Source organism: Triplophysa dalaica, chromosome 25 (assembly GCF_015846415.1).
Source record: "Triplophysa dalaica isolate WHDGS20190420 chromosome 25, ASM1584641v1, whole genome shotgun sequence".
Taxonomy (NCBI): domain Eukaryota; kingdom Metazoa; phylum Chordata; class Actinopteri; order Cypriniformes; family Nemacheilidae; genus Triplophysa; species Triplophysa dalaica.
Window position 1 is genome coordinate 14,032,767 of NC_079566.1, and position 13,472 is coordinate 14,046,238.

Here is a 13,472-nt window from a genome sequence, read left to right on the forward strand (position 1 = left end):
TGTGACCTTGTTTTTATATCCCGCTGGGGACCTACACCTGACTGCACACCAACACATGGGACGTGTCACTGTGGGGACCAAAACTGAGGCAGAAAAGCTTCTAAATCGTACAGAACGATATTTTTTTAAATCTTAAAAGGCAAAAAGTTTGCTATGATCTTTAGGTTTCGGGGTTAGGGTATAAAATATACAGTTTATCTAGTATACAAATGTTTTCATCGATGGACTGTCCTCACAGCGATGATAAACCAGACGTGTGTGTGTGTGTGTACCTTTAGTGCTGAGTGTTTTAGACGACAGCTCCAGTGTGTTTAAAGTCTCTGTACCGATATTCTCCAGGGTGACCATCAGCTCTTGTGTTTCTCCATTAAATAGCTGTAAGACACGCTGCTGGATAAATCTTCACTGGACAGATGAGCCGACCTGAACACACATAAAAAACAACATCTTTAGCAACTATATGAAAGAGATATATGAGCATTCAGACACAAAATGTATATTTGTGATATCTGATTCAGTTATTCATATGGGTCAATTACGTAAAAGGATTTTCCTCATGCTATATTTAAAATACAAATCAATAACAATATCTGTTGCAGTTATTTAAACATTAAGAATATTGCATACAATAAATGCAGAAAAAAACTTTAAGTAATTTAAGTGTTTTTCATCCATAATTTGGCCATAACCTTAAAAAATGACATGTGGTGCAACCATGATTTATCTTCAAATGAATTCATGACATGCTTAAAGTCCAAGTGAAATTATGTATTAAAATGCCTATTATTGTAGATAGTTACAAAATCGTGTGCCCTCATAATCTTCAGTTAAAATCTGAAAATGCACTTCCGTCCTGTGGTCACTATCCATCCTCAATGACGTGTGTTCGATGCCCTAAAGCGGAGCAACAGCAGATTTTATACATCCCATCAAAACGCAGAGAAAGAGGAAAGCGACGCCCACTATTTTTGTTCTTCAAAATTCCATTTCATTTTGAAAAGCGTCAAAATACGCAAACAAAACAATCGCAACTTCCGGTTCACGGTGACTTAATTTACTTATTTAAGTTAAAAAGTGATAAGAAACAAAGTATTTGGATTTGCAACAAAACTAACAAAATCATTTTTAATGAAATCACATAAAACTGATATAAATGTTTTCAAAATACCGTTCACTTACACATACTGTATCAGAGATTCATATCTCAGCCACAAAATGTAATGCTTTTTAATTTTAATTTAATACAATTATTGATATTCTTAGTTGCACCACATGATAAATTGTTGCTGACCCAGATAAAGACATTTCCATTAACAACAAAACACAAAAAGGGAATTTGTCTCAGACACTGATATTATACAAGCACACAAAATACATTTTAACACAAAAAACGACTTCATAAACAAAGACTGTCAGTAGTATTACGTAAATTCCATAATTCAGATTTCTTTGGAACAGCCGAAAGCTAAAGTAGAACTTGGCGTTATATAAAACTGTGTCATCAACATTCTGTACCATAAATCTTCCCTCAAAGTTTATCCTCTCTAAGATTGTCATTTTCAAGTTTAAATCCACCTCTCACTCCATCTGACTCTGCTGTTTTAACATAAGAGCGTTCAGTTCTTATACTCTGATATTTGGCTCTCAAAATCCTTCAAACGAAGTCATAAAGTGAAATAATGATAAATGAGTGTTTTGTAAACTTTTACACAAAGCCACATTACAGCTGGACCGCAGTGAAGAAACCCACCGACCGTCATTCTGACAACTGCAGATTTAAAGAATAATGATTTTAATTGTTATATTCACAGCGGCTCCCGCAGAACTAACTGTGTTTACAGGAAGACGGACAATCCAGTCACATGAAAACAAATGTGTGGATTTGTGTTCCTGTGTGTTTGGTTTAAGCCGTAAGGAATTAAGCCGTACTGCAATTAGCTGTGTGCACTTTTAGACCGTTTGAAATCGTCCGACTGCCAAATCTGAATAAAACAAACAACATTACATTCAGCTGTAAAGAAATGATAAATACTTCTGAGAAATAATTAAAATTATTCCACACAAAAACAAGACTACAGTTAAATTAACAGCAATAAAACCCTGATTTATTAAAGCTGCAATCTGTATTGCGAATGTTTGTTTATTTAAAAAAAAAGTTACAGACTTCAGCTTTAAGCGGGTTGCCCCTTCAAGGCCGACATATTGAAATCATTCTTGCTTTATCTCAGGCCACATCCACTTGAAGCAAGAGCTTTCCCTATCCTATATTTTCTTTCCTTTTCACAGCACCATCTCGAGAATTATCCACATACACACGAAACTCCGTATTGTATTTCTGATTTCCCATTTTTACAGAAATCATAGGACAAGAAATAATTTAAAAGATTATTTCTTCTTAATTTAATGTAAAGGCAGCCAACATTTCTAGAAACACTCAGTAGGCGACACAAACCTTTGAACTAAAGCATCTAGAGCACTGCGCTCCCAGCCGTTAGATAATAAAACATTCTCACTTGTAACAACAGCGTTTGAGTAAGCAGAAGGTGTATCTGTGTGTGTGTGTGTGTGTGTGTGTCTGTGTGTGTGTGTGTGTGTGTGTGTGTGTGGTCATCATCAAGAACCCTTCCTCTAACCATCATCTTTATCTCTGATCTTTGACTCTTTAAGCACAGAGTGGCACATCTGTATTTCATTATTGCCGTTTTGCACATCAAACACTCACAAGAGCAGATGATGAGAGGTCTAAGACCTGAGAGAGCAGAGAAACACTGACAGACGAGAGGAGACGAGACAAGCGTGTCAGAGAAGTGTGTGTTACAAGAAGTCCGTGATACAAATTGAGAAGGGACAAGTGTGTTTTAAATAAAAGATGAAAAGAGGAGAGAGAAAGGGGATGTTAGAGGGATGAGACAAAAATGAGATGAGACAAGACCAAGTGTGTTTGATAGAAGAGATGAGTAGTGATAAAATAAAAAAGTATTCTGAAAAGATGAGATGAGACAAGATGAGATCACATGAAATGAGAAGTGTGTTTAAAAAAAGATGAGAAGAGAAGAGATGGGGGAGAGAAAGGATAAGAGAGTGAAAGAGAGGAGAGGAGAATATAAGTGTGCTGAGGGAGGATGGGGTGAGATGAAATGAGACTTTATGATACACGATGAGATGAGACGAGTGTAAATGAAAAAAGAGATGAGAAGAGAAAAGATGGGGGAGAAAAAGGATAAGAGAGTGAAAGAGACGAGAGGAGAAGATAAGTGTGCTGAGGGAGGATGGGGTGAGACGAAATGAGACTTTATGAGACACGATGAGATGAGACGAGTGTAAATGAAAAAAGAGATGAGAAGAGAAAAGATGGGGGAGAAAAAGGATAAGAGAGTGAAAGAGACGAGAGGAGAAGATAAGTGTGCTGAGGGAGGATGGGGTGAGACGAAATGAGACTTTATGAGACACGATGAGATGAGACGAGTGTAAATGAAAAAAGAGATGAGAAGAGAAAAGATGGGGGAGAAAAAGGATAAGAGAGTGAAAGAGACGAGAGGAGAAGATAAGTGTGCTGAGGGAGGATGGGGTGAGATGAAATGAGACTTTATGAGACACGATGAGATGAGACGAGTGTAAATGAAAAAAGAGATGAGAAGAGAAAAGATGGGGGAGAAAAAGGATAAGAGAGTGAAAGAGACGAGAGGAGAATATAAGTGGGCTGAGGGAGGATGGGGTGAGATGAAATGAGACTTTATGAGACACGATGAGATGAGACGAGTGTAAATGAAAAAAGAGATAAGAAGAGAAAAGATGGGGGAGAAAAAGGATAAGAGAGTGAAAGAGACGAGAGGAGAAGATAAGTGTGCTGAGGGAGGATGGGGTGAGATGAAATGAGACTTTATGAGACGTAACGAGCTGAGACTAGACACAATGAGATGAGACCAGACATGTGTGTTTGCAAAAAAGAGAAGAGAAGAGATGGGGAGAGAAAAAGGATAAGAAGGCAAGAGAGACAAGAAGAGAAATGTGCTGAAGAGGGATGAGACGAGACAAGACAAAAGTGTGGGAAAGAAGATATGAGAAGAGAAATTATCAAACGAGAGGTAAAAGGAGAAGAAAGTAGAAGAGATAAAAAGAGATGAGACGAGACAAGATGAGACGAGACACAATGGGCCGGGATATGAGAAGAGATGAGAAGTGATAATAGGAAAGGTGTGCTGAGGAGGGGTGTGGTGAGACGAGAAAGAATGAGATTAGAAAATGTGACGAGATGAAACCAGACAGAACGAGATGAGACGAGACTAAACGTGATGAGATCAGATGAGACAACATGAGATAAGAGGAGGAAAAACATATGATGGGATGAGACTGAGAGAAGAACCTGGGTAATGATGTGCAGAGCTGCAGTCGCGGGAGTGACGGGACCACCTCCAACATAAAGCCGCTGCTCTTCACCCCAACCAATCCATCCAGAAGACAGTCACTGCTCACCCCAAACACACACGAGTGGTAACCTGCACACACAAACCAAAGGATTCAACATTAATCACAGACTTAACTAATGATATAAAGGCACTTACAGCTCATTAAAGTCCTCCAAAACAAGCGCAGGATTTGTAAACGATAAGAAGTGGTCACAAGACTTCATCCTTTTTTAATGAGAGGATTTTTATCTTATTAAAGAGCGAAACGCTAGACTTGTTTTTAAATTGAAGTCGGCCTTGATTTCAGCATTATCGTTTGGATTAAACACACATATAAATCCTGTTAAACTCACCGCTGATCGTGATGTTCCCGGTGGTGCGCGGAACTCCGACCAGAGTGACGGGATAGAGGCCGGACTCGGCAGGCAAAGATAGTGCAGCAGGAAGAGACTCAAAATCCACTCCTGACGTCAACAAACCCTGACAAACACAGTGATGAGAATTTCTGATTTACATATAAAAAACAGCGAAAGTGGAATTAAAAAACAAGGACATATTTAAATGACGACATATTCTCCGCTCGGCCAAAAAAAGAAATGCAGTGCCTGTGGAGTTCAATTTTCTCTTTCTTTTGATTAAAACAAACGCTGATGGCTTTTCAGCAGCTTCAGAACGTCACGTGGATGTTATTAAAAGATAAAATACACAAACAATAAACAACAGAATCATTCAGTGTCCTCTGAGCGAAAAGGTGGCGATTTACATTGAAGGCCTGCATGTGTTTTTCATCCGTCAGAATTCATTGCACCGGTGGTTAAATCCCTCAGTCTCACTGAGAAAAGCACAAATTCATCCGCCGCTAATTCACAAAAAAATCTACAACATAAACAACAACAGGAATCTTCTGATTCACAAGGTCCCTATCTAGTGCTCAATAAATGCACCCTACATACTGACCTAATGGTGAACTACACTCAAAACTTTTAGCTGGTGACTGATGGGTAATTTTCCCCCGTACACTTGTTCCTTCAGTCACACGCAATATCTGATTCTATAAAATAACCCATGGACAAGAAAAATGAAAAATGCAAAAAATACAAATAAAACGTGGTCTTGCTTTCGTCTCTCTTTTTCCTCCGACTCTAAGCATCATACAATCAATCATCCTGCTCCATATCGGATGAAATCTCTCCCAGCATGCTCTCCCATCACCCATGGAGAAAATTGCTCTTGTTCGCGGCACTGCGGTGAAAGGAAACAGCGTTACAGGAATCAGAGTTGCGGATTGAACACGGATTGAAAACGAGACGATCGCACCTTCGCCAAAGAGCCGAGGGACGGTTATTACATCCAGATTCTCTTCACCAGGATACTTCACCTCTCTATTCAAGCTCACAGTCACCATTCAGACTCCTGCAAATGTACTTTTTATCATATTAGTCCCAATGAACCAATTTTCGCTCGAGACTCCAGCAACTGGAAGATTGAAGAAAGAGTATTCTTCCTTTAATCCTCATATTTTGTTATCTCGTCTCCTCTCCAAATGGACGAAAGATGATTCAAGCAGTCGTGATGCCTATTTTCTCTCCCAAATGAACTTTCACTTTTATCCTAAGCAAGACGTCTATACAGTGCTAAACTTATTTTACAAATCAGTATTTTTTTATTTCGTTTTAGTGAAAATCTCAAACATGCCTAAAACGGGATAAATGAACTTGCATAAGAAAGGAATCCCAATGAAACTATTAACTCTTACCCTGCCAGGAATTTTTAAATCAGCATCATATTCACAAAATTTTCATGACCCGAAAATATTACATAGTATGAACTTTTTAGATTTTATTCTGGCTTTTTTTTTAATCAATGCTTGAATGTGGCTAAATTTCATCAGTCAAAAAAATGAGAAAAGAGAATTTGGTTTAAGACATGAAACGCTGCATTCAATTTGTATTTCTTTGTGTTTCATCGTAACTTTATTACATCGACACATGTACATTCAAGAAGGTCGTGGCTTTAGATTAATCTTGTATTTTCGTTTCACCATACAACATCTACCATAAAACTAGTCATTTAAGAGATATTTTGATGAAGTGAAACTTTAATTATCCATCGGCTGAAGTGAGATGTGATCAGTTCTTTGTGTTGATGAAGGTTACCTACCAGCACCCATCCTGTAACTCTCCACTATCTAAACCCTCCGGCTCACATTATGTGCATGTCTTTGGTATCGTGTTGGGCGTATTTTAAATAACTCATTTGCATTCCATACTTGAAAGGTTAATTAGCTTGACAGCTAATGCTAACGATCTGTTCCTTTCTGGCCTGGGTGTCCAGCGGCAGATTTTCAGTGGCTGTTACAAAAAGCCTGCGGAGAAATCTCTTATGTGTGGACGTTATAATATTTCACCTGACAAAAGTCGTGCAACCCATTATCAAAGCGCACCATTATCACAGGCACATAATTAAACCCAGATCAGAATGAAATGAACCCTGAAAAGAGAAACGATTCCAAAAACTCCCTACTAAATTTTTAAGTTACTATTAATGTAACAACAGACAGCGTATTTGTATTTCGGATACTATTGTAATACATCAGGTCATCAATGAGGTCAAACTGGCTGATCTTGGCATCATCTGTTGGCCATCTGACACCGACTGCGACTGGCAGAGGGGCATATCGTGCACCACGCAGACTCCATCTGCGAGCAGATCGGGGAATGTCTGGAAAGACTTGACTAAAGACCCTGAAATAATTGTATCCCTTCTAACAAACCTACACACGCAACAAATAAGAGATTATCAGGACTGCTTACATGAAAGTTTACGGATCAGATCAGCAATCGCTACAATCACAAAGCCGCTGGATCAATACTGTACCCTTAAAAATCTTCCCGTCGCTATGGTCAGCAAGACTAAAAAGTGTGAAAAATCTGAATAAAATGTGAAAGCTTTCCCACACATGTTAAACCATGTAGCATCGTTCTGCAGCATCAGATGTGTCCTTTGTGGAAAAGAACAATCCCAGAATGCACTGCAGCGAGCTGACAGATTAGTTTAGGTTTATATGTCTGTATATCCTATTAATTCAGTTTCTTAGGAATGTCTCCAAATGGCCGGATGTTGATAATTGGGTTTATATGAGTGGCCTATTACAGTATCAGAAAGAGCTCCTTCTCTGCACCCCCACATTCATAACGTCAATGCGGTTTGTGTTCCTCGATCAGTATGACCTGGTCATGATGATCCTCTAAGGCCAAAACAGCCCTGAAGCATTATCACAACTAAACTCAAAACTGCGGCTCCTGCGAAGCCAAAAAATCATATAACTGGCATATAAACCAAATGCTCTATCATGCTCTTTTCTGTGTTTTTGTTACACTTTATAATATGTTTGTACTTGAAGAGTTCATTGGCAAAAACTGATAACTTTGTTTATAAAACTTTTCGATAAACAAGTTTTGTATTGTGTTTCCAAGTATCAAATCAAACTGCAGTCTGATTGTTTTGATCAAGTAATAATGACTCAAAAAATACATCTAACTAACACAATAAAAACGTGATTTTTGTACATAAAGATTTGTTTTTGCAAGTTCATTTGTTAACATTAATAAATGCATTGGTCAACATAACATAACAATGAGCAATATAGTTTTTCAGCATTTATTATTCTTATAAATAATTGTATATGCTTGTTTGTTGTGCATGACCAATACCAGTCAGTTTTGGGATAATTGAGTGAAATGTTTCTCATTATTTACAAAAAAAAATGTTTGATTTTAAGGCATTGATAAATGTCTGAAATTAGTTTAGTAGACAAAAATATAATTGACCAAACATACACATTTTCCCTATGACAAAACTAATATTTTATTAAATATATTTTCTTTTTTAAATGGATGACTTGAAATAAACCGCAAAGATCAGTTTCTTTCTTTTCTTTATACTCACAGTTTCTCTGTCAGTATAAACTGGGGCCGGAAGCATTAACTTAGCCGCTAAGTTAAGACTGCGTCTTAACAACTAGTCCCGCTGACTAGCAATTATTTAAGACCTATCAGTCATACTTTTCAGATTTCAATTAGACTTTCAATATCTTCCTTTTTATATAACTGACTTTAAGTTATGAACATTCTTGAAGAAAAAAACTGGATGACTAACCTTGTCAGATTGTGTTGAAACGACCGTGTTGTGTCTGACAGTGACGGGAGTTATGCGCGAGAGGTTTAATGCTCTTCTGCCAGACGAGATCTGATTCTCAACTGACATTTAAGACATTTAAGTGTCAGGCTGAAGTTTTCTGAGTTTATCAGACGTAGTTATAGTAAAGAGCACTTTAGCAAGACGAAATGGAAAGACAAGGAGATCAGATATTGTATTGAACTCTTTCCTCTCTGATGCAATATAACATGCACACGACACAATGCAAACAAAAATCAATTTAGAGAATTTATTCTCATTCAACTAAACGCAATCGTGAGCAGTTTAACCGCCGGTCATGCTTATGTTTAAGATCGAGGTGTTTGGCATTGATGTTTTGTTTCATGAAGTGTATGTGACAGGTCGATGCTCACCATGTTCTCCACTCGTAGCTCAAAGGGCATGGGGTTATACACCATTAACTGCACCTCACACACATCACCCTGAACCCACTGGAAATCTGCAACACACGCAAAACAAACACAAACATCATTCAAAAGTGTCACGCTCTGTATATATTCATATAGAAAGAAAAACACGTCCGGCTCTTCAACTTAAGAGGATTGGTGAATGTTGACAGTCTGATCAATAACAGCGTTCTCGGCCTGGAAACATTTGGAGTTCACACACACTGCTCTGCGATGTAAATGTGATCAAAATACACCGCCGGCGGCCGTTGTGAATATTTCATTTCATGTCTAGAGTCGTTAATATTAATCAGCAATAACACAATCTAGTATGGGACACTCTCTCTTCATTAAAAATCACAGTATTTTCAGTTGAATTTCATTTTGGCCGGAAAAGCCCTCATACATGACAACCAATTTACATGAATTCTGAGATGAAGACTGATCCAAATTAAGCGTCTCCAAACAATGACTCCATCTCTGAGGGATGAGATATATTCAGAGTATTACGGACAGTATGCTTCATACTGTCCGTATCAGAGCCGCATCAGATGATAATAATCCAGCATCTGAGGGATGTATTAAAATCAGAACATATGGATTCATTTCAGAGAATAAAAACCAATGTGGAATAGTATGACCTTTAAAAGTAATCAGACTATTTTTGCTACTGTGCCTTTAAGACTTTTGTACATAACAGATAATTAACTCGCTAGAAGTTACACTTCATTCAGAAGACGACAAGTTTTTAGACTTGTTTTTTACAGCTTTCCTGTGGCTCAGTGGATAGCGCATGGCACTGGCAATGTCATGGGTTCTATCCCAGGGGACTGCACATAGTCAGAAACAAATGTACAATACTAAGTCACTTTCGATAAAAGCATCTGCCAAATGGATGGATGTAATGTAATGTGCACACTGAAGAAGGCTGTGTTCACATATGACTTCTTTTTTGAAGCTGTTAGCGTATGTTTTACATTATATTCCTACGGAGCAAACCGCGTTTTCAAAAAAGTCTGTGAAACTTTTTTAAAAACCAGCCCCTTTTTCTCCAGCTCAAAGAATCTTTGAGGTTGAAAAAAGTTCAACCTTTCTGAAAACGCCCTACGTCAAGCACCTTTTTCATAGATTACCAATGACAAGCGAGAAGGCGAGACCTGTTGTTTTCAAAACAACATGCGGGGAAGGTGATTGGTCGATTAGGAGAAAGCTCGAAAAATAAAAATGGCGGCAGGTTGGAGCAAAGTTTTGTATAAATGCAAATTTCATTTTTACTTTCTATAACTTTAAAATTACCTTTCCTGTAGCTCAGTGGTAAGAGTATTGCGTTAATAACGCAAGGTTGTGGGTTCGATTCCAGGGGATTGCAAATACCTAAGTATAAATGTATAGGATAATGGAATGCAAGTTCGGATTGAGATAAAAGCGTCTGCCAAATGCATAAAATGTAAACGTTAAAATGTAAATGCATTTCAATGTGAAATTAGTTTTGTAGTCTTTAAATATTTGATTAGTTATTGAAAAGACGCTCCCTCTTTATAATGCAAATAGACTGAGTTGCCTTCATGCAGACATGCTATCTTTGAACATTGCCGGCTGCTATTTGCTATTTTTATACTAAAACCAAGTCAAATGTGAACACAGCCTAAGTAAGTTAGTTCATTCATTTTTTTTCATGACTTTGAATACAAACAAAAGTGGCCAAAAGAGATGCGAATTCCATCAGTACCATTTACAAAGCATCTAAGAGACCTCAAGAAGCTGCTTGATGATAAAAACGGTTTCATATAATTATGATTTTACACTATTAGTAACTAAAGTTATGACATTAGTTCATTACCAACATTTGCAAGGTTTCCATTACTAACACTTAACACAAATCATCGTAGTTTTCACAATCAAACACTAACATAATAAATAGTTTTCCAGTTGAGTCAAGGAATCTATTAATCCCTCCTGAAGCAGTGAATAAATCCAGAGCGCAGAGTAAACTCCAGGTCTCACTCCTGTGGGAAATTAAAGTAAGGCTGAGGAAGTAGCTTCTATATTATAGATGCTCTGAAGTCGGAGGCAGGGGACGGCTTTTCCATATGATGAATGTTTCCGAACAGAGCAGGAACCTGTGAAAGGATGAGAGGCTGACAGGCCGGGGCAGGCCAGGCCAATTAAACGTAATATCACTCTAAAGAGAGATGCCCAGGAGGCGCTTTAAGCATTTCATTTAACCAAGATGCCACGCAAAGGCCCCGCGGTACTGCTCAGGGGGAGGTGAGGTGAATTATGGGGGTCAACGGAAATCAGGGGTTCAGAGAAGAAGTGCACCTGTTGAGTGATGAATCCTTCAGCATCCTAAATGAAGAGTTTTGCTTGTACGTAATGTTAATAATAATTGTTATGTGACGTAATAAAAAGTCATTCCCTGAACTTGATAAATAACAGAATACTTTGAATTATTGAGAGACATCACATGTTTGAGGACAGATTGACAGTCTTGTGTCACAGAGAGAGGAAAAGAGATCTCGACTCTTTACCCATATCACTGAACCCTTATCTCTACAGAAGAGGACCTGAAGGAGACCGAAGCCCTTCCGATGCGTGATATATTAAACATGCCTCAAGAATACAAGAAACATACATGTGAAGAGAAGTTTCTCCTCCAGGCAAACAGAAATTTTTACATGAAGAAGAAAAACACACACACGTAATAGAAAAACACCGGTGGAGTAGATTCTACAAAAGCCACACTATCCACAGAGAGAGAAAGAGAGTGTCAATTTTCAAGTTTTCTCATCACATTTTATTTTACCAAGCACCATATTTTAATGCAATCTTATTGTTTGTTGTTGCTGTGATATGCATATTTCTTGTTATTATACAATCATGTTTTGCCAATATTGTAACAAAAACAATCATGTCAATGTACTTTTAAATTGAAACTGAAATTAATAGAAGTGTAGAGAAAGGAAAAGAGGGACAGAGAGAAGAAGTGAGAGAGAGAGGGTGTGAGATAGAGGTAGTAAGAGAGAGAGAGTGAGAGGATATCATTTTAATGAATTCATTTATTCTTACAATTTATTTACAAAAACACTGAAAGGCAGTTTATAATATATATATATGTTTCTTTTACAACACATATCATTTCTTTGTATTTATAGACGGTTTCTCTAGACGCACACGCCTGTCCCAAAGTTAATTTCCGTTCTGAGTTTGTTTAGCGGTCCGGCTAATAATATAGGTATTTATATTATATTTAACTTATGTTAATTTACATGGATATTTTACAGCATAACAATTGTTTTGTACTAAATACACAATTTGTTGAATTTGATTGTATAGACATTGTATATACGCTTTATTACATTTAAGTTTAGTCAAGTAACGGTTCTTCTGTAACACTTCAGTAAAGGGGGCTATTAATTTCACCTATTAACTAGTTGTTATTATTATGCCTTTTATTGGCTGTTTATTAGTATTTATAAGCACATAATCTGCATGACCATACTCTGCATCCTTAATCCTACACAATATCTTAACCTAACAACTACCTTACTAACTATTAATATGCAAGAAATAAAGAGTTTATTGGGGAAAACAATGTAGTTAATGCTTTTTTAATAGCGAGAACTGCCCCTTATACTGAAGGGTTACCGTTTCTTCTAATGGTAACCCAAAATAAAACTAGCTAGACATACTCTTAACTTGCTAGCTAATGTCATTTACTTTTTGGCTTGTTTTCAGAAATAATCAGCAGGGACTCCCACTGCAATGAAAGCCCACATGCATGTTGCTTTGAAACCATTTATACGAGACATTATAAATCAAGATAACACCTTAAATCAATTAAAATTCTAGTTTTTAATGGACTAAACAACAGTTTTAAGTAACAAACTTAAAATATTTAAACTATTAACAATTAATAAATAAAAAAATTGGCTTGGATAAATTGCCCTTTTTGACTGACCCAGTCAAAAGATAGAGAGCGAGAGAGAAAGCGAGAGAGAGCGAGAGAGATCGAGAGAGAGAGAGAGAGAGAGAGATCGAGAGAGAGCGGGCGAGAGAGAGAGACACAGAGAGATAGACACACAGAGAGAGAGAGAGAGAGAGACACAGAAAGATAAACACAGAGAGAGAGAGAGAGACACAGAGAGATAGACACAGAGAGAGAGAGAGAGAGAGAGAGACACAGAGAGATAAACAGAGAGAGAGAGAGAGGTTTGTTCTTCTTCAACGTGTTGGAATGTCAAAGGTTATTCACCGAACAGTACAATTTCTTTCCCTTTCCATTACATCTTGATGACCGTGAGCAGAACATCAAACTATTGCGACCCAGAAAAAAAACAAATAAAAGAAAGAGAAACTAGAGAAAACTAATTCCATCATCAGTTCACATAACAGTCCACTGATTCTTCTAATCCAGGTCCCACACACACACAGCTTCAGTCTGACTGTATTCTGTCTGACT

General features: G+C 37.5%; 1 protein-coding gene across 1 annotated transcript in view; it reads right to left on the reverse strand.

Annotated features, from left to right (window-relative positions):
• The window catches only part of trappc9 (trafficking protein particle complex subunit 9), a 168,556-nt gene that overhangs the window by 118,092 nt on the left and 36,992 nt on the right, over window positions 1–13,472 (reverse strand). Inside the window, 5 exon segments of the mRNA XM_056741217.1 lie at window positions 273–380; window positions 383–423; window positions 4,364–4,496; window positions 4,760–4,886; window positions 8,978–9,063. Of these exon segments, the coding sequence (XP_056597195.1) occupies window positions 273–380; window positions 383–423; window positions 4,364–4,496; window positions 4,760–4,886; window positions 8,978–9,063 (495 nt within the window).